At 39.1% G+C, this 14,953-nt stretch overlaps 1 protein-coding gene and 1 non-coding gene across 3 annotated transcripts in view; both read right to left on the bottom strand.

The window, feature by feature from the left end:
* Positions 1-10,875: 10,875 nt before the first annotated feature.
* LOC114908240 lies at positions 10,876-10,983 on the bottom strand. Its single transcript, XR_003796929.1, has one exon. It is a non-coding gene; the product is annotated as a U6 spliceosomal RNA (small nuclear RNA).
* A 1,865-nt stretch (positions 10,984-12,848) lies between these two features.
* RHAG (Rh associated glycoprotein) overlaps positions 12,849-14,953 on the bottom strand; it is a 22,048-nt gene continuing 19,943 nt past the window's right edge. The window contains exons 8-10 of one of the 2 annotated variants that reach the window (XM_029243208.1): positions 14,080-14,153; positions 13,796-13,869; positions 12,849-13,082 (exon numbers count right to left, since the gene is read on the bottom strand). In XM_029243208.1, the coding sequence (XP_029099041.1) occupies positions 13,002-13,082; positions 13,796-13,869; positions 14,080-14,153 (229 nt within the window). In that variant the 3' untranslated portion in view covers positions 12,849-13,001. Of the gene's footprint in view, positions 13,083-13,702; positions 13,870-14,079; positions 14,154-14,953 lie in introns of those variants that run through there. The other variant, XM_029243207.1, reaches the window with a different exon arrangement.

The raw sequence follows: 14,953 nt of genomic DNA, 5'->3' as shown, positions 1-14,953 counted from the left end.
CACACACACACACACACACACACACACACACACACACACACACAGAATCAGTTACATGCATTCATTTAGAGAGTAAATTCCTAAGAGTTCAGAATCTTTCTTACTCACTTGGAATGCACTTTGTGTCTCCGACCCCTATATATTCCTGCATTTTAAGAGTAGATTCAGGGACTTCCTTGGTGGCACAGTGGTTAAGACTCCTTGCTCCCATGCAGGGGACCTGGGTTCAATCCCAGGTCAGGGAACTAGATCCCACATGCATTCTGCAACTAAGAGTTTGCATGCCACAACTAAGGAGCCCACCTGCCGCAACTAAGACCCAGTGCAACCAAATTAATTAATTAAAAAAAAAAAACTCTTTTAAAAAAAAAGAGTAGATTCAATATAAACTGTAACCCAGTGGTTGTAGTGATTTAGAAAAAGAACTAGAGTTCAATTCTGCCATTATATGTGACATGTATAAAATTTTAAATAGGGAAACAGCAAAATGTAATATTTTTGTTCAATAAGTGCAAATTTAGTTCACACATGAACAGTTTCATTAGATTTGGATAATTAACATGAAATTTATTATTTATTCATCATTTTAAAACTAAAGAATGAATCAAGAAAATAAAATATCCCATGAATTGTATAATTTAGTAGTTCTGTTTCTTTTGCAGACATTTCAGTTTTATTAAAGTTTATTAGTTACTTGACAGTAGTTTACATACATAATTATTATATGAGACTCACAGAAGGATCAAAGTTATTGTTTTAGTTTATGATTATTATTGAATATTATTTTCTCATATTAGTGTTAAAAATTATCTGCTACTGGTGTCACATTCACTAAGTATGCCACTGCCAACATTTAGTCATAAAGTCATAAGAATGGGGGACTGAAAGGGTTGGAATTCAAACTCAGATTTCCTGATTTCGAATCAAAGCTGTTTCTGTTAATCCCTATATAAGAGAAAGTAAAATCTCTACCTTAATGCAGTAAGTAATAAGTGATAAGGATAGAACTGGGGAAAAGAGTGCCTTCAAACACAACCAGAGAAACATGAGGGTTTGGAGAGATTTAGCTCTCACAGTTCAGGCATAAAATTGATTTTATAATACTTTTTCTTATTGTGACACTTGCTTGGGATTATATTTTAGTAATATTTCTGTTTGTGTATGATAAAAAACAGTATTACTACTCCTAGATTTCCTAAAGTAGAATTCCTGAGGTAAGCTGGGCAAAATCCTTTAAGGATGGGGCCACCCTGCAAAAATCTATCTGCTGCTGCCTTGTAGTCCGAAGAAGCTCCGGGTCCAGGTGCATGAGAAACCACGGAAGCCCTGAACACAGTGTCAGTCAGAGCTCAAGAATAAAAGTCAAAGTAATTATTGTTCACAGGGTGTCATAGAAAACATAATTTCTTTAAAGATGAACAGTAGTAAGTCCAAGAGCTGATGAAGGGCTCTGGAAATCAGTATGTATCTCTTCACTTGTAAAATGAAGGTTTGGAGTTAGATGTAGCTGGCGTATCCTCCAGAGATCATTGTTTATGTTTCTGTGGCATTTTTTTCCCCCAAAACTATAATGCAAGGAAGTGTTGAGAGAAATTGAGCTCGAAACACTGCGAATACATGTATGTTACTTTTCATTTACTTTACCTCTTGTTCCAAGTGTGATATTATGTTTTTCCTTTTAAAGCAGGAGTCATGAATACGTGCAACATTTTCTTGTATATTATCCTGTACCTATGTGTGTATGTGTGTAAAAACTAGGAGAATGGATTGTGCTTTGTATCTCTCTGCATTCCTTAGTTATCAGTAGGTAAAGAAAGTCTATTTTTGGGGTGACTGCTGTTTACCCATCACTGAATGGGAATCTGGAGTGATGCTAAGCCATTGTTTGTACAAGTGCAAAGATGACAAACTGCTTATGGTGAAGTTTTGCTAAGACTCTTTTCTGGAAATGGAGAACTCATTTCAGGTTCTTAGAAATCCAGACAATTATAGAGTAAGTTCATTTAGTTCATGGATTTCAAATTTAATGTAAAGCTCTTTTCTTTTCCCCGCTTTGCTTTCTTCAAGAAATCCTAAGAGAAACACTGGTATTTACACAATTAAAACAAAGCTTCTCTGGTTGGAATGAAGTGGGTTTGCCCATCGTTGCCCTGCTTGACTTTCTCTTCAAGTTCCTGAGGCTCTGCCCGACCTAGCCTCACCCACAAGGAATCTTCAAGGACTCCCTAAGAAAATGTCCCTCCAATGCTTAATGTCCTACAGCCAATTGAAAGCCGGGGGAGGACTCTTCCATACTTCTGAAGTTTAGTGCCACATGGAAAGATAAAACCTTAGCACTGGCCTAAGACAAAGCCAAATCTCTCCAGATTTTTCAAATCACCTTTCTCAAGTAAGATGCCTTACCTGCTGAAAAGGGCATGAAAGCTTCCTTCTTGATAAGCTTCCTGGTAGAGTTAAGGAAATGAAATGCTCAGGGTTAAATGTGTCTGGTTTTTCCTACTGTGTTTGATCCCAAAGCACAGAGGTCAGGGATGACCTCAGTGCCCTAGAGATAAAAGTGTTATTAGTGACAGAGATGAAACTTCTTCCTAAAAAAGTGGCTCTTTAAGATGTATGGTGACTTTGGTTGGCAATTTTTGTGAAGCAGTGTGTTCTAGAAGGAATAGGAAGTGGAGAAGGGGGAGGTGGGGCTTAGGATTGAGTGTGGAGTAGTCATGTACTCAACCAAATTTTCATTCGGTACCTACTAAAAAACACAAGCTTCGGATTCAGAACTGGGAATAAATTCTTAGTCATGTATCTGCTATGTGATAACAGCATGTTATTTAACTTTTGATAAATTCCAGTTGCTAAATTCATATGATGGGAGTTAAATAGTCCTCATTTGGTGACTCTGAGCCTTCCTGGTGGGTTTGGGGGCTCTGTGAAGGTTTGATCTTTTATCTCCAGGGACAGTGACAATGGACAAACTAAATTTAATAAGCCCATCAAAACAAATCCTCAGAAGTAAGCTACCCCACTTCCATAGCTTGCCACATACTCTGAAACAATGTAGGGCTGTCAACAAAAGTAGTTTTAATTTTGATATAGGAAGGAGTATTCTGAAAACTAAAACTACACTAAGATAATAATAAAAGCAAAAGCTTGCCTTGAAATCGAGGGCAATGTTCACTGCTTCAGCTTGGTGAATCAGTTTCCTCTTTTTTTATTTTTTATTTTTTTTATTTTTATTTTTTTGCGGTACGCGGGCCTCTCACTGTTGTGGCCTCTCCTGTTGCGGAGCACAGGCTCCAGACGCGCAGGCTCAGCGGCCATGGCTCACGGGCCTAGCCGCTCCGTGGCATGTGGGATCTTCCCAGACCGGGGCACGAACCCGTGTCCCCTGCATTGGCAGGCGGACTCTCAACCACTGCGCCACCAGGGAAGCCCTCAGTTTCCTCTTGAAGAAAGTTTTGCCATACTATCATTGTGATTAGCTGTTTTATCGCAGGAATTGGTATAGTTTTCAAGTGACAGAAAGCAATCAACTGCTTTTAAGTGTTCTGTTAAATAATATTCATCCATTCATCCATTCATTCATTTATATGCCTGGGCATCATACATGGACTTTCTCCTCGTAGTTGTGCTAGATTATTTCCATTCCATGAAAGAGAAGACTGGGGCTCAGGGAAACAAAAGGACCTAACAGCAGTAGCATGGGGCCAGTTAGATGCCCCACAACTCCAAGGCTCCTTCTAACAAAACGCTCTACCTAGCTCTCACCAGTTCATCTCAGCGCCTCTGTGATTTTGAGCAGCATGATGTTCTTTCCCTTTCCCCTCACCCCTCTTCTTAAACCCTTACCTTTGGAATATAGTAAGTAATTTTCAAATATAATATTTGTGGTGGTTGCACAGGGTAAGCTTGCGGGCAGGATATCAGCAAATCTCTGTACTTCATGAATGACAGCATCTTCGTAAGGCATTTGAGTTCGGTGTGCCATTCGAGGCACCCACGACTTTGGCGATCTCATCATGGACCTTTTCTGGATAAAACAGAGCACGGTTACAGTCTGCAGTGGGAGGCGGGTATTGAAACAGTCTCCCCATTTTCTTTAAATGTGAAAGTCAAGCCCAAGTGCTCTCTGAGTTCTGACTCATCTTTTCCCCCCACTGCTTCCACCTCCAGGCCTCTATTCCTAGGGCTCCTCTGGGGACCTGCACGTAGTGATGCCTTCAGACCATCTCAGGTTGCTTAGAGGGCAAAATCTACTTTCTTATATCACGAGGAGACTAAAGGTACAAACTATCCTCAAGGGTAAAAATTAAGGTATCAGGGCAACTCTAGAATTCTGCATTGTCCAGTCCAAGAGTTTCTGCTTCCTCTCCTTCAGACAATGCTCTGAATTTTAGAAGACTTACTCTGGGTCTTAGGGTATCGCAGCATGAGCAGAATCCCCCAGCACAGCATGGAGGCTGTGGTCTCTGTACCTGCTGCAAACAGATTACTAACAAGTGCCACCAAATTGTCATCACTGAAACAGTCAGTAGATGTATCTTTCTTCTGAAAGAGGAAAAGGAATCATTAGTGATGAAATAATTTTATCCTGGGCAGCCATCACAAATAACCTTAAGTGAATTGAAAAAACAAAGTGTTACATTCTTCCCTCAATCGAGTGGAATTTTATTTTATGAGAATGTTGTGCAGAATTTTAGGGTAAAGCACATCCCAGATGTTAATAATGATACATAATTCTAAAAAATGGGAAAGTCTGTTTCTCATTTAGGAAGACTGGGAATAAGTTGTTTTTTTGTTTTTCTGCGGTACGCGGGCCTCTCACTGTTGTGGCCTCTCCCGTTGCGGAGCACAGGCTCCGGATGCGCAGGCTCAGCGGCCATGGCTCACGGGCCCAGCCGCTCTGCGGCATGTGGGATCTTCCCGGACCGGGGCACGAACCCGTGTCCCCTGCATCGGCAGGTGGACTCTCAACCACTGCGCCACCAGGGAAGCCCAAGAGCACTGATTTTTAACTTAATGAGAACTGCGTGCAGATCCTAGCACAGACCTTCAGCATGTTACTCAACTTCTCTGAGCCTTCATTTCTTTATTTTAAACTGAGGAAAATAGTAATAATACATAAATGGTTGACTTGTTGTGACAAGTTAAGAATGAACAAATACACAGCTCCTGAAATATACTTAGAATTATACCTGGCATTTCTCATTTTTTTCCCCTCTTCTGTTCCCTGACAAGCATTTTCATTTGTTTATGTCTGTATCCCCTTCTGTCAGAGTTGACTCTTTCATTTTGCTGTCACTAAATTTTCTACCTTTTTATGCTACTGACTTTTAACCATGCATCTGAGAGATAACTCATTCTAGTTGACTTGATCAAGAAAGAAATATCTTTCCCTTTTGTGTTAGAATGACTATGAAAAAGGAACTATATTAATAGACTGGATTGAACAATCTTTTACCTATTGCCTTCTTGATAGCAATATTTCCTCAAGTTTTTACTGGTTGCCATTATATTATATATTTACCTTTTAGTGTACCATTCTTTTTCTCCAAGGAATTAAAAATTCTTGAAAGCAAGGACTCTTCCCCTGACCATTCCTACCCCCTGCCCCCAACTATGGAATCCCCAATGTCTAGAACAGAACAGCTCCTGGCACTTACTGAATTGAAACTGGTCAATAAATGCAGGAGTAAATGAATGATTGAAGTCTTCTGAACATTTTGTTTCTAAAGAGTCATTCCTAGTAACATAGAATTTGGGGAAACTGAGTGACCATGCATATCAAATTCTGTCATTTTATGGGTAGTGCAATTTAGACCCAGAGAGTTCAGATTTGGTAAGGGTCATGCACTTCTTCCTAATAGAGCTACGATTAGGACTTAGGTCTGCTCCTGCTGCAGTGTGTTCTTCACACCACGTGGCTTCATGCCATGATACTAAATATATACAACTACTTGACTCCTCTGCTTGGCATGACTTTGGCTTGCTGGAACACAATCCTAGATAATCCTGTCTGGCAGGCACTAACGAAAACCTTGAGCCAAGTCTAAAAGAGGCAGCTGCAGGCACAGAACAAAGGGCTGTATTTCTTTGCATAAAAAGTGACTGTTAGTTTCAGTGACATCTTTTCCGTGATATCCACACTTAACAGTGTTCCCATCAACTAAGCTCTTTTTCTAAAACAAAGGACGGAGGGAGAGACAAAAAAGATTCCAATCAGACCAAATGGGAGTGTGTCAGGGATTAAAATGACTTGTAGCTGATTCAAATTGTTATTATAATAATAGGTAATGTAATATGTAATAGATCCTAGTGATGCTGTTATAATCCCAATATTACAAATGAAAAAAATGAGGCTTTAAGAAGTTAACCAATCTGCCCAAGGTCATGTATTTATTAAGTGAGAGAATTCAAGTTTCCTTGATTCCTGGGCTATTAATTTCTTTAATATATTGCTACTTCCCAGTATTGATTCACACATCTGGCTCTAATTAATATAGCACCTGGAAATGATGATAGCTGACCAGCAATCAAATGTTTCTTGATTGCTCTGATTCTGACTGTATAAAGAAAATTGCTAGATATACTCAACCTTATCTCCTAAGATCTGAGTGAAGAAAGCTGGGGATTTTCTGTCTATATTTGTTAACTATTGAGAGAGGAGTAATGATTTTTCTGACCATAATGGTGGATTTACCTACAACTCTTTGCAGTTCTATCCATTTTTGCTTCATGTATTTTGAAGTTTTGTTATTAGGGGCATAAATATTTAGAACTGTTATGTCCTCTTGATTAATTGTTTTATTATTATGAAATTACCTTTTTTATAACTGTTATATTCTTTTTTATTAAATCTACTTTGTCCAATATTAATACAGCTCTCCCAGCTTTGTTGTGACTAGTGTTAGTATGGAATATCTTTTCCTCATCCTTTTACTTTTAAGCCTATTTTTGTCTTTATATTTAAAGTGCATATCTTGAAGGCAGCATATATTTGGGTTTTGTATTGTTTATTTAATCTGATAAGGATAAGTCTTTTAATCTGAGCCCTTAGCCCATTTATATTTGATGTGATATTGTTAAGCTATTTGTTTTCTATTTATGTTAGTGTTTTTCGCTCTTTTTTTCCTGTTTTTCTCTGTTCTTTTGGATTATCTTTTTTTTTTTAACATAAATTGATTTTATCGCCTTTGTTGGCTTATTAGCTATAAAACTGTTTTGTTATTTTAGTAGTTGCTTTAGGGTTTTCGTACACACCTTTAATTTATCATTCTCTATCTTCTAGTGATATTACACCACTTCTTATAGTATAAAAACTTACAATAGTATATGTCCATTCCTTTTTCTCTGGTTTTTATGATACTATTCTTACACATTTTACTTTACATATATTATAAATACCAGAGTACATTGTTATTTTGTTGTTTAAGCATTTAATTATCTTTTAAAGCACTTAAATAGTAAGAATTTTTTTTAAAGTTGTGTATTTATCCAAATAGTCACCATTTCAAGTGCTCTTCATTCCTTTGTGTATTATGTTTCCATCTGGTATAATTTTCTTTCTGCCTGAAAGACTTCCTTTAACATTTTTTGTAGTATGGACATTCTGGTGATGAACTCTTCTATCTCTTTTTCTTTTCAATTTATCTAAACTAAAAATACCGAGAAAAAAACAAAAACAAAACCAAAAACTCCCACCCAAAAAATAGTTCACCTATTTCTCCTACTCTCTACTCCCTGCTTCTAGCAACCAGCAGTCTGTTCTCTGTATCTGTGAACATAGTTTTTTTTTTTTTTGTATATATATTTTTAGATTCCATACAAGGAGAGATAATATGTTATTTGTCTTTCTCTATCTATTTTCACTTAGCATAATGCCTTCGAGTTCTGTCTATGCTGTTGCAGATTACAAGATTTCTTCCTTTTTTAAGTCTCAACAATATTCCATTGTATACGTATACCACAATTTCTTTAGTCAATAATTAAAAACTAATCTCTCAGATTTAAGACATGAACCAGAAATACAAAGAATTCCAGAAATAGGCCATCTGAGTAGAGTTTGAGATTTTTAATCAAATCGTCCAATCTAAATGGTATTATTTACTACTTAAAGTGATTTTGGAATGGATAAGGCGTAAACACACCAAAAGCATTCAGTGCCTCAGAGCTGGGCTACGTTTTAGGGGTGGACCTCAGGGAGAGGGGCTTTGTGCCCTATGCCCAAGCCTGAGATTAAAAGGGCATGGAAAGCATGAGGGGGGGCAAGGAAGGGCAGTATTTGGCTGCCAACTGGGTAGTGACTCAAAAAAAGCAGTAGAGGGGAGAGAGGCCTTCTAGTCTATAAAAGAGGAAAAGGAAGAGAAATAAGGAAGAAAATTAGAAAGAAATAAAGAACAGACAGAAGGAAAGAAAGAAAAAATATTTTAGGTTCATAGACATACTATATATATAAAATATATGCATATAGCATTTTCAGATTTAAGAATATTCACATGACAAAAAAATATATTTATATACATATTCAGGTAAAAATCCCCTGAGAATCTTTAAAACAAATGAGTGGGTCCCTAACTTCATTTTCATATTCACTCCTGAACTTTACCTTATTTTTCTTGCCTCAGTATGAATTTTAGCCTAGTTTCCCTTACATAAATGTAACCTATAATCTGTATAGCCCCAACATTTAGTCACATCTGTCAAATAAAAAACCAACTGAGAAAGCAGAGACTTAGTTCAAAAGGACTATTGCAAGGCAGGGAAAGGGACTATTGTAGTAGGGTGAATGCTGCAATCATAATGAAGTCTGCAAGCATCTTAGGAGTACAGAGAGGGGTGAACAAGGCCAGGAAGGACAGGGTGCATGGAAGTGGGGTGACAGGTGGGATAGTGTCAGAGAATTTTCACACCTCCCACCCCAAGCCAGCCTATTCTGAGCAGGGTTGTCTGCTGGCTCATGCTAGGTGTGGGCAAAAGTTCAGGGCTGGGTGTGGGCCAAAGTTCAGGGCTCTGGAGGAAGGAGAGAAGCTTAACACTTGTCTAACAAGTGTTTTGTTCTGATTGGTCAGTGAAATGAGTAGTTCAGGAGATAAGTTATGAGGCAAAGCATAGGAATTTGTGCCTGGCCTTGTCACAGGTAAACAAGGGGTTTTGTGAGTCTTATCTAATCATATGGGGAAAGGCTTTTTTTTTTCTTTTTTCTTCAGTAAACTGTGAGGTTCCTTTAAACTTCCCTGTTTCCAGAAGCACAGGGCTTAGGTAAAATTCAACATTGTCAAATCCCTATTATCTAACATTTGACATATTATTGAAAAAAATTGCTAAAAACTGAAAAAAAGAATTAGAGAATAAAGATCCACACACATGCATTCATTCACCAACTTTTTGTGGTAAGGTCAAGGGTGCACCCTTGGGTCTGCTGATTGAAATTTCCTATCTTCTTCCTGGCATAAATTACACAAAAAGTGCATTGTCTAAGATATTCAGCTTCAGATTCTTTAAATAACAGAAAGAAACTAGACAAGCAATCTGAATGAAGAGTCTTTCTAGATTTTTGTGTTGTTTACTTCCCAGTCTTGATTGTTGTCTTGTTTATTTTATTTTATATGTTGCTCTTGTCTGATGCAAGAGCAATTTCTTTGTTTCTTTTTGTTGTTGTTGTTTTAGCAACTTGTCTTTATAGTCTTTCTAATATAGCCAACCTAGAAATGACCACTTTCATTCATTGCACTTACAAAACAAGTGAGCATTGAGTTGGATGCTTTTGAAAGGTTCTATACAGGCAAGTTACTAAAAATGCATCATTCAAATAAGTATTAAGTAAACTGATAACATGTAATTGTTTGAGTTCAGGCCTTTGCTCTGAGCTTCTGGGAGGTAACCCCTGAACCTTGGAATGTCCTGCTTGATAAAGTGTATTTGTTTACCTGGGAACCTTGGGCCACCTGGATGGTCTCTGCTAATATGGTTTATGGTGTGGTCTTTGGCTGTGTGGTAATAGCTAAGTCTCTGGAGGGTAAACACTAAGGTCAGCCATGTGGGTGACTGGCCAAGTGTATGTGACAAAGCCCAAATAAAAACCCTGGAAGCCAAGGCTGAGTGATCTTTCTGCTTGCCAGTACTTCATGCACATTGCCACACATCATTGCTGCTAGTAAGCCCAGTCCACTTGACTCCACTGGGAGCGGACCACTGGAAGACTGTGTCTGGAACTTTCTTAGACCCTGTCTTATGTGCTGCTTCTTTCACCTGATTTTAATCTGTATCCTTTTGCTATTATAAACTGGAACTGCAGGCATAATAGCTTTTCTGTTTTATTTTGTTTGTTTGTTTGTTTTTGCGGTACGCGGGCCTCTCACTGTTGTGGCCTCTCCTGTTGCAGAGCACAGGCTCCAGACACGCAGGCTCAGCGGCCATGGCTCACGGGCCCAGCCGCTCCGCGGCATGTGGGATCTTCCCAGACCGGGGCACAAACCCATGTCCCCTGCATCGGCAGGCGGACTCCCAACCACTGCGCCACCAGGGAAGCCTTGTATCTTTTTTTTTAATGTAATTTTTTTGGCCACGCCACAGGGCTTGTGGGATCTTAGTTCCCCAGCCAGGGATCGAACCTGTGCCCCCTGAAGCATTGGGAGCACGGAGTCTAAACCACAAGACCGCCCGGGAAGTTCCATGCATCGTTTTTTGTTGTTTTTTTTTTTTTTTGTATTTCGGCTCTACCAGGTCTTAGTTGTAGCACCTGGGATCTTCATTGCGGCATGCAGGATCTTTAGTTGAGGCATGTGGGATCTAGTTCCCTGACCAGGGATCAAACCCGACCCCCTGCTTTGGGAGCACAGAGTCGTAGCCACTGGACCACCAGGGAAGTGCCCCCCCCCTTTATAAAATAGGGAATGCTTCATGAATTTGAGTGTCATCCTTGTGCAGGGGCCATTGCTACTCTTCACTATATCATTCCAATTTTAGTATATGTGCTGCCTAGTCGAGCATTCAAGTAGCCACTTTAGAATAAATGTTTGTTTTTTTTGTTTTTGCGGTATGTGGGCCTCTCACTGTTGTGTCCTCTCCCGTTGCGGAGCACAGGCTCCAGACGCGCAGGCTCAGTGGCCATGGCTCACGGGTCCAGCCGCTCCGCGGCATGTGGGATCTTCCCGGACCGGGGCACGAACCCGTGTCCCCTGCATTGGCAGGCGGACTCTCAACCACTGCGCCACCAGGGAAGCCCTAGAATAAATGTGTTTTTTTGGAAACCTATTGACCTGCATATCCAAATGAACTCTCTGGAGACCCTCTTAATGTTGTCTTATGATCAGAGGAATGAGGAGGACTTGGGACATCCTGGTGTCGAAAATGATTCTTTGTGATGATCATCAAGAGTGGGGACAGTGGACTTTTATAGGTGAGCTTTTTCAAAAAGCCCATTTGAAAGAGAAACTGATGCAGGTTTGAAAGAAGTCACCTATTTATCTAGTAAAATATTTAGGATCTACAAATAAATTACACTATTTTCCCAGAGCAATAACATATTAATTAATTGTTATTATAATTTTTCAGTTCTAGCATCTAGAAACTGAAGTCCTGTTAATTATGGCAGGGCCTCACTGATACTTAAGCGCATCCTGGCAAGAGACCAGGACTCCAGAGATAGAAGAAAAATCTTCAGCGTTAACAGAGAGAAAAAAATTTTATGTTATTTCCCTAGAAATGGTTTTATATGACTATGTCAGTTACCTTTTTCTAAAACCGAGTTCTTCAAAACGTACCCTATAACATGAGACATTAACTTGATTTTTTTGGTAGTGAATACATAGTAACAACTTATTTGAACTGAGTATGGACTAAGTATGAGGAATGTGTGTGTATGTGTGTGTAATCTGTGTGTTTGTTACTAAAATGAATTCTAACCACCAAAGAAAAAAGACAAATGCTTTATTGTATAATAAGATTTAATCCACTGAAATTTTATACAAAACAGACATTGGTCAGATAGCATTTGAGCTCTTATTGCAAATAGTAAACATGCAAAGGAAGTTAAGCATAAGAATATTCAAACTGTGAATGAAACGTGTTGCGTGCCATATCAGTAAACAAAGGATGTTGCAGCCGTTAGCCACTACCTCCTTTCTTGAGGGTGAGCCCTGAAGGAGCTCGGGATGCAAACAGCAGGATGCCCACAGGCTCCTGGCCCCAGATAGCTGAGGTGCGCAGCCCAGACTCTTGCATCTTCCCATACATAGAAAAGTGCCAAATTCATTAACTTGAGATGTCTGGTTGTCTTTAATTAACAGTAATCTTTTGATGTTCTGACTACTTGGTCTTTGTTGCCAAACTCCTGTATATCCTGGTTCCTCCCTTACCTCTTCCAAGCAGTCCGTCAGAACTCTCTGAGAGGCTGTCTCCCGGGCTTATGTCCTCAGAAAGTCTACCAAATAGAACATGATTCTCAACTTTTAGGTTGTGCATTTTTTTTTAGCCGACAAAACAAAGACATAACATTACTAACTAGACCATTTTTAGAATCAAGAGAGCTCAGTCAAAAAACAATCATATTACTGCTTTACATACGTACGTTTCTTTCTTATTTCTTATATAGATTTCTTACATAAATTATTGTTTCATTGGCTTCGGTTTTATAATCTTTGGGATTGAAGACATAGTACGTACATTAAGACATGATTAGAAAATGTTGGTTTCTTTGTAAATTTTCCTCTATGTGGAAAAAAAAAAGATACAAGAAAATACATGGAATGTTCACCCTGTACCTACCCACTGGCAAGAGTAATCTGGGAGTCCTGAATAGAATCCATTTGACCATCTGTTGTATGTCACATTTCTTCAACCAAACGATCATTGATGCCAAGAGACAGCACCAGATTATGTTAAAACATTTTCACACTGGACATTTGGGGCTCAGGATCTGTCCATTCTGGTCCATATTCTCACTGGATGCTGCCATCTTATTTCAAGTCTAGGCAATGGGCAAAGAGGCGGAGGCACAGGAATGGTTTTTAGGCTTCAGGTTCTAACTGGTTGCGGTTGCCATGTTGATGGAAATGACTGAACGTGTCCAGTTCTGTCCTCCTAGGGACCTTAAAAAAAAGAAAAGATTAGGACACTTTTGATAGTTTCTTTCACTGGGCTTGTCAGAGGTTAGTATCACAACAAAGATTTTCTGTAATTATTATTCAAGCTTAGAAAAAACTGGAAATAAAAATTGTTTGAGTTGGGAAAGAATAAAAAAACAAAAATATTTATCCCGCCCACCCTGACTACATTCGCTTTCCCAAACCTGTTCTCTTTGAAAATCCCATGGAACACATCCAAATATCTATCAGTCTTAAGCTTTGCAGGAGATAATTTGGGAGAAAATGTCAATGAAATAAAGAGGTAGAAACTGGAGGATGGAAGGAAGCTGTTGTTTTGTTAGTCCTAGAACCTCATGTGTACTCACTGAAATTCTTCAACCTTGGTGCTCCACCTGTTTCGTCAACTTTTATATGTGGGGTAAAATCTCACACCGCTGCCCAGGATTCTTATAGTTTTATGAGGAGCTTTTTTATTGCCCTCGGAGGAGTGAAAGGGCACTTGCCAACTAAAGTCTGTCTTTTCTTCATCTAGTTTCTGCTTTGGAAAATATAGCTTCTGATTTTATCTTTCTGGGCACATTTTCTCAATTTCTCTCTATAAATAGGGAGTTCAACCAATTTCATCATGGGGGTGCCACACAGACATCTAGACATGAGGTGAGCAAAACTTTCCCTAGTGTAGTCATCATGTACATCCTTAGAACACTATATAGTACCTCCCAATAAACAGAATCATCATAGCAGTCCTGGTCAGCTGGTTGTCCCCAGATAGGTATCTTTAGAATCAAACCTGTGAAAGTGGGGAGAAAATAAGTCATGTTATGATGCTGAAGAGGAAAATCAACTTGCAAAGTAATTAAAATACTGTTGTAAAGTCATCCCCTTGAGCTTACATGATTACTGTCAGAAGTTTAGAAAAATTTTAAATTTACCAATATTTATTATCATCTATTATGCTGAGAGCATGAGATATAAACATATGTTTACTTTTTATGCTCACCTGTGACTAGCCCTCCAACAAGTGCTGTTCCGATGGAAGAACCTAGCGCAGCTGCCTGCATGGCCATGGCAGACCTAGGAGGCCAAAAAAATTCCATTGTTTTTCCAAGCCAGCAAACAAAGCTCATCTCCTGAGGGCATGCATGCCTGCCCCTTCCAGGCCAGAGTGCATCATTACATACCAGCAAACAAACATTTGTTACAAGTTTTCTTTTATCTCATATATTTATTTTCTTTGAAACTCTTGATCAACGTTCACAAATTCTTATAAGCACTTAAACAGGAACTACCTTTTTCTTCAGGAATGATGAAAAGATCTTCCTCAGATTCCATATATATGTGTTAGCACACGGTATTTGTTTTTCTCTTTCTGACTTACTTCACTCTGTATGACAGACTCTAGGTCCATCCACCTCACTACGAATAACTCAATTTCGTTTCTTTTTATGGCTGACTAATATTCCATTGTACATATGTGCCACATCTTCTTTATCCATCCATCTGTCAATGGACACTTAGGTTGTTTCCATCTCCAGGCTATTGTAAATAGAGCTGCAATGAGCATTGCAGTACATGACTCTTTGAATTATGGTTTTCTCAGGGTATATGCCCAGTAGTGGGATTGCTGGGTCATATGATAGTTCTATTTTTAGTTTTTTAAGGAACCTCCGTATTGTTCTCCATAGTGGCTGTAGAGAATGGACTTGAGGACACGGGGAGGGGGAAGGGTGAGCTGGGATGAAGTGAGAGAGTGGCATGGACATATATACACTAGCAAATGTAAAATAGATAGCTAGTGGGAAGCAGCCCCATAGCACAGGGAGATCGGCTCGGTGTTTTGTGACCACCTAGAGGAGTGGGATAGGGAGGGTGGG

Source organism: Monodon monoceros, unplaced genomic scaffold (genome assembly GCF_005190385.1).
Source record: "Monodon monoceros isolate NGI ecotype Baffin Bay Population unplaced genomic scaffold, NGI_Narwhal_1 Super_Scaffold_3, whole genome shotgun sequence".
NCBI classification, from domain to species: domain Eukaryota; kingdom Metazoa; phylum Chordata; class Mammalia; order Artiodactyla; family Monodontidae; genus Monodon; species Monodon monoceros.
The sequence above is the reverse complement of the archived record's forward strand: the minus strand, read 5'-3'. Positions and strand labels throughout refer to the sequence as shown.